The sequence below is a fragment of the Pelophylax lessonae genome (assembly GCF_965119305.1).
Source record: "Pelophylax lessonae genome assembly, chromosome: 3".
NCBI classification, from domain to species: Eukaryota; Metazoa; Chordata; class Amphibia; order Anura; family Ranidae; genus Pelophylax; species Pelophylax lessonae.
Window position 1 is genome coordinate 442,441,416 of NC_138770.1, and position 6,281 is coordinate 442,447,696.

General features: G+C 53.8%; 1 protein-coding gene across 4 annotated transcripts in view; it reads right to left on the reverse strand.

Annotated features, from left to right (window-relative positions):
- REPS1 (RALBP1 associated Eps domain containing 1) overlaps positions 1-5,765 on the reverse strand; it is a 215,214-nt gene extending 209,449 nt beyond the window's left edge. For 2 of the 4 annotated variants that reach the window (XM_082249441.1, XM_082249438.1), the window contains exon 1: positions 4,838-5,764. In XM_082249441.1, the coding sequence (XP_082105567.1) occupies positions 4,838-4,990 (153 nt within the window). In that variant the 5' untranslated portion in view covers positions 4,991-5,764. Of the gene's footprint in view, positions 1-4,837 lie in introns of all 4 variants that reach the window. The other 2 variants (XM_082249439.1, XM_082249440.1) reach the window with 2 other exon arrangements.
- Positions 5,766-6,281: the final 516 nt, after the last annotated feature.

Below are 6,281 nucleotides of genomic sequence, written 5' to 3' on the forward strand. Positions count from 1 at the left end.
ATTCTCTGGGTGGCTTCAGAAACAGCTGCCTGCTGATCATATTAGAAAACATTTAAATTGCACTCAAACACTACTAGATTGTTTTTCACGTGTGTGGGAAATGAGTAGTTTCAAATGTATTTTGTAAATCAATAGTCCCGTGTTCCCCAACATACAGCTGATGACAGGAGTGTGTGCTCAGTTTATAAACAAACAGTTTAAGAGAACTGGTGTGGATATTTATGCCAGTTTTACAGAACAGTTCAATAGTCAGATACTCCAACTGCCATGCACTGGTCATGTCTAGCCTATATAGACACACACAAAAAAAAAAAAAAAAAAAAAAAGTGAAATCAACACATCTGCATCCCAAAACAAAACTACTGAAGTTTATTTTTGTTTAAAGCCCAACACCAGCCAAAATGTTTTTATTTGTTTTGAATAGGATGGATGAAGATTAAAATCAGTCACTGCTTTGACCCCTTCAGGAAAAAGTCCCCTCACTTCCAGCCCTAATGACAGAAGGCAGAGGGACAAGATGTAAGGGGAAATCTCACAAACAGCAGCCCCTAAACTTTCCTCAATGTTATCTTATGTGTACACGGTACACTCAGTCATTTATAGTAGTTTAGCGGCAGTTAAAGTTACAGGCATTTTTTTTTAACCGCTTAAGCCCCGGAAGATTTTATCCCCTCCCTGACCAGGGCCTATTTTGCGATTCCGCACAGCGTGACTTTAACGGACAATTGCGCGGTTGTGCGGTGCTGTACCCAAATGAAATTGACTTCCTTTTTTCCCAGAGCTTTCTTTTGGTGGTATTTGATCACCTGTGCGATTTTTACCTTTTGCGCTATAAACAAAAAAAAGAGCGTAAATTTTGAAAAAATAACAATATTTTTCACATTTTTTTATATGAAATTCCCAAAAAAAAAAAAATGTAAAAATCTAAATTTTTAAACATTTTTGGCCAATTTGTTTTCTGCTACATATGTTTTTTTTTTTTTTTTTTTTAACCAAAATCGCAATAAGCGTATTTTGATTGGTTTGCGCAAAAGTTATTGCTTTTACTAAGGGAAAGATTTGTCATTTTTGGTGTTTTTTTTTTTAATGAGTAATGGCGGCGATCTGCGATTTTTTTTGCGGGACTGCGACATTGGGGGGGACAGATCGGACCCTTGACTGACATTTTTGGGGGTACCGGTGACATTACTACAGTAATCAGTGCTATACATATGCACTGTTACTGTAAAAATGACACTGGCAGGGAAGGGGTTAACTATTGGTGATGCAGGGGTTAAAGCGGAGTTCCACCCTAGTTATACATTCTTTTACAAAAATACCCCCGGGACAGTCAGGGCTAGCACATTCCACAATGGCTAGCCTCTGATCTGTCCCGGGTTGCACTTACCTTTCAGGAGAAATACTTACCTTGAAATTGTCTTCTCCAGCGCTGCCATCTCAGGTGTGGGCAGCTTGAAGCCAGCGCGATCCTCTTCCGCGATTATCCATTTGTTTTTCAGGTGACCGGGAGCGAGAAGATGGAGGTAAGTATAAATTTCGGGGGGGAACTCCGCTTTAAGTGTGTCCCTAGGGGCGTGATTCTTACTGTAAAGTGGTGTGGCTAGTGATATAACCAGAGAGACATACGATCCTACATAGCAGGATCGTGTGATCTCTGCAGTTACATCAGGGAGAATGACAGGCGGCTTTGTTTACATCAGCTGCCTGCCTTTCTCCCTCTCCACGGGGAGATCGGGTCCGCCAGTCATACGCGCAGACTTGTTAGGGAACAAGCGGCGGCGCGAGGCTCACAGGCTAGGGACGTAGTCCTACGTCACTTTGCCTGTACGGGGCTGACCGCCGCAGTAAATAGTCGTGCGGTGGTCGGCAAGCGGTTAAAGTAGAAAAATCGCATTAAGGACTGTAGTTTACCGGCATTTCAAATGCCAAATGCTTGTAACCACAGTAAACTGTTTATGCGCATTTGTTTTTATAAGTGTTTTTAAAAGGGGAAAACATTGATACTTTTTGAACATATAAAAATGTTGAAAAAACAAATTTCACCACATGCTGTTGCCTGCATCAATAGATGACGCCAGTAAGGATGAACTCTGGTCCTCTCACAATTTTCCACATCTTCGGAGCCTCAGGAACATTTCCTGACACATGCTCATGATGGGATTTATAGTGAAAACAAAAAATAAGACAGCTGTATACAAGCACAATGCTCCCGCTGTTACTGCTCTCTCTTCTCTTACAGAATGGCTGAAATAGTTAATTATGTACTTGTTTTTTATCTATTGTTGGCATGGAGGGTTTCCTGAGGTTATCTTTAAAAAAATGCTGCTAACCTCAAATGCTTACAACTGCTGCTAAACTTGCATAAACTCAGTATGTAAAACAGATGTTTTTTACCATTACTTTCCAACTGTCAAGTTTCCAGCGTTCAGAAAAGGTTTTTAACTGACCCGTGTACATGAGCCCTTATAACGTGGGGCAAAATATTAAAGTGATTGCATTATTTTTATTAACAAGCATACTTATCTGCTGGCTTGAACCTCCTCTTCTGGGGTTCCCTGCCAATGCCGTCAGCTCATCCACTTCTTGGTGCACCCAGACAGCAAGCTGCCTCATATGGGGGGCACACCTGTGGGCTCACTCCTGAGCTGGGCTGTGTGTATCCATTGCCACATGCAATGCGACTCTGCCCTACCCCCCTCTCCCTCTTCACAGCTTTGATTGACAGCAGCAGAAGTCTATGGCGCCACTGTCTCTAAGCCTGTTGGGGTGGGGGGTGAACCAACACTGATGCATACAGGCACACTGCTGGACTGATACAGGACTCAGTGTTTAGGGGGAGGGAGGAGCAACTAGTGGAAGATTTTTTTTTTTACCCTAATGCAGGTAGACACCATTCCCCTCAAGTCTAGCCCTGGTGGATGCCATTCCCCTCACGCCTAACCTTGGTGGCCGCCCGCCTCCCCCCCTTTCGGTCCCGGTGGCCGCCCGTCCCCCCCCACACCTGGTCCCGGTGGCCGCCCGTCCCCCCCCACACCTGGTCCCGGTGGCCGCCCGTCCCCCCCACAACTGGTCCCGGTGGCCGCCCGTCCCCCCCACGACTGGTCCCGGTGGCCGCCCGTCCCCCCCACGACTGGTCCCGGTGGCCGCCCGTCCCCCCCACAACTGGTCCCGGTGGCCGCCCGTCCCCCCCACAACTGGTCCCGGTGGCCGCCCGTCCCCCCCACAACTGGTCCCGGTTGCCGCCCGTCCCCCCCACAACTGGTCCCGGTTGCCGCCCGTCCCCCCCACAACTGGTCCCGGTTGCCGCCCGTCCCCCCCCACAACTGGTCCCGGTTGCCGCCCGTCCCCCCCACAACTGGTCCCGGTGGCCGCCCGTTCCCCCCACAACTGGTCCCGGTGGCCGCCCGTCCCCCCCACAACTGGTCCCGGTGGCCGCCCGTCCCCCCCACAACTGGTCCCGGTGGCCGCCCGTCCCCCCCACAACTGGTCCCGGTGGCCGCCCGTCCCCCCCACAACTGGTCCCGGTGGCCGCCCGTCCCCCCCACAACTGGTCCCGGTGGCCGCCCGTCCCCCCCACAACTGGTCCCGGTGGCCGCCCGTCCCCCCCACAACTGGTCCCGGTGGCCGCCCGTCCCCTCACACCTGGTCCCGGTGGCCGCCCGTCCCCCCCACAACTGGTGCCGGTGGCCGCCAGTCCCCTCACACCTGGTCCCGGTGGCCGCCAGTCCCCTCACACCTGGTCCCGGTGGCCGCCCGTCCCCCCCACGACTGGTCCCGGTGGCCGCCCGTCCCCCCCACAACTGGTCCCGGTGGCCGCCCGTCCCCCCCACAACTGGTCCCGGTGGCCGCCCGTCCCCCCCACAACTGGTCCCGGTGGCCGCCCGTCCCCCCCACAACTGGTCCCGGTTGCCGCCCGTCCCCCCCACAACTGGTCCCGGTTGCCGCCCGTCCCCCCCACAACTGGTCCCGGTTGCCGCCCGTCCCCCCCCACAACTGGTCCCGGTTGCCGCCCGTCCCCCCCACAACTGGTCCCGGTGGCCGCCCGTTCCCCCCACAACTGGTCCCGGTGGCCGCCCGTCCCCCCCACAACTGGTCCCGGTGGCCGCCCGTCCCCCCCACAACTGGTCCCGGTGGCCGCCCGTCCCCCCCACAACTGGTCCCGGTGGCCGCCCGTCCCCCCCACAACTGGTCCCGGTGGCCGCCCGTCCCCCCCACAACTGGTCCCGGTGGCCGCCCGTCCCCTCACACCTGGTCCCGGTGGCCGCCCGTCCCCCCCACAACTGGTGCCGGTGGCCGCCAGTCCCCTCACACCTGGTCCCGGTGGCCGCCAGTCCCCTCACACCTGGTCCCGGTGGCCGCCAGTCCCCTCACACCTGGTCCCGGTGGCCGCCAGTCCCCTCACACCTGGTCCCGGTGGCCACCAGTCCCCTCACACCTGGTCCCGGTGGCCGCCAGTCCCCTCACACCTGGTCCCGGTGGCCGCCAGTCCCCTCACACCTGGTCCCGGTGGCCGCCAGTCCCCTCACACCTGGTCCTGGTGGCCGCCAGTCCCCTCACACCTGGTCCTGGTGGCCGCCAGTCCCCTCACACCTGGTCCTGGTGGCCGCCAGTCCCCTCACACCTGGTCCTGGTGGCCGCCAGTCCCCTCACTTCTTGTTCTGGTGCCATAGAGCAAAATGTGACAAAAGACCCTCCCAGTGGAGTCACACGCAGCAATAAAAACTTGACAGAAGCTCTACTCCATCTCAGGATCCAATACAAAAACGTTTGACAGGACAGGATAAGGTGTCAACACAAGGCTTAAAATGATATACGTGTTTACATGATTTTTGTTTACCTGCAAAGACACCTCACTAGGGAGCTGTGCTGCCCTGAAAAGCTCCAACACCCGTCCATTGGACGCCACTTTCTTGGTGCTGTCAGTGTCACAGTAGGCAAACAGATCAGAGTAGTATTTCTGCTCAGCATCACTCAGGGACAGTCCTTCCATGCTTCACAGTAGACCTTATCTTTTGCAAGGATTCACAACACCCCTCAGGCCACAAGTTCCCCCAATAGAAAGAAGAAGGGGGCTGCAGGTGTGTTGGTTTAAGTAGGTGATCGCACATGTGAGTTACCAGATGGCATAAAACATCAGGAAAAGGGTGGTCCTGAGGTGGGTGCAGGAGGAGAGCTCAGGCAGCATGGGCTACCCCCATATGTCCAGGGCCCAGAGGCAGAGGAGAAGATGCTGATGGCAGTTGTGTCCACATGGAATCCCAGGGAAGGGAAGCTTTCTCAGTCACTGGGTGTGGGAGCAGCAGGTGGGGAGCTGAAGTTAAGAATAGCCAGTACCGCCCCTCTCTTCTCACACTCTCTCTGTGGCTATGAACTTCCTTCACCACATGGGGGGCTGCTCCCAGCTTCCGCCCCTCTACATGTCCCGCTTTCCTCCGTGCGCGCTCCCGGAAACTTTTCCCAGGTGTGACGAGCCTGAGGCGGGAGCGCGGGGAGGGCTTGGTGCGCTGCGTTCCCGGTGCCTCGGATGCTCCTGTCGCCCAGAGAGCCGCTCCTCTTACTGGCTGCGGCCGCGGGACTCCAGCGGAGCTCTCCGCCTCTGCCGGCCGCCTAGGTTTCTTCCAGTCGGCACACACAGGCTCCTGGTGTCGCGCCCCCGGGGTGACGTCGTCACATACACAAGTCCGAAAAAAGACGTGAACTGGGGAGCCGGATGTAGAGACGGACACCCTTCACTCTCCGGGTTAATGGATCTGAGGGAGGGACGCTGTGACAGTAGCGACCCCTTGCGGTGAGGAGGGCGGGATGACACAGAGAGGAGCACGGCTCGTGCTGCAGCCCCACACAAGAGCGCGCACGCAGGCTCCTGACGCAGCAGAGTTTAGGAAACTTTCATTGAGAGACGATGGACGCTGCTATTGCTGCAGCGCCACCTTGTGGTGTTAGACAGCATTTCTTTCTACAGTATTATACACCAGTGTTAATTTTTGCAGCAAATTTCAATTTAGTTTTAGTCTTAGGACTAAAATGGCATTTTAGTTTTAGTCCCATTTTAGTCTTCTGCAAGTGTTTTAGTTTTAGTCGTATTTAGTCGACTAAAACTCCAGTATATTTTAGTCGACTAAAACTCCAGTACATTTTAGTCGACTAAAACTCCAGTACATTTTAGTCGACTAAAACTCCAGTACATTTTAGTCGACTAAAACTAATTTTAGTCATCTATAATCAAATTGGTGTAGTTCAATTGTAATTTGTAATGCATTATTTAAGCATTTCTCTACAAT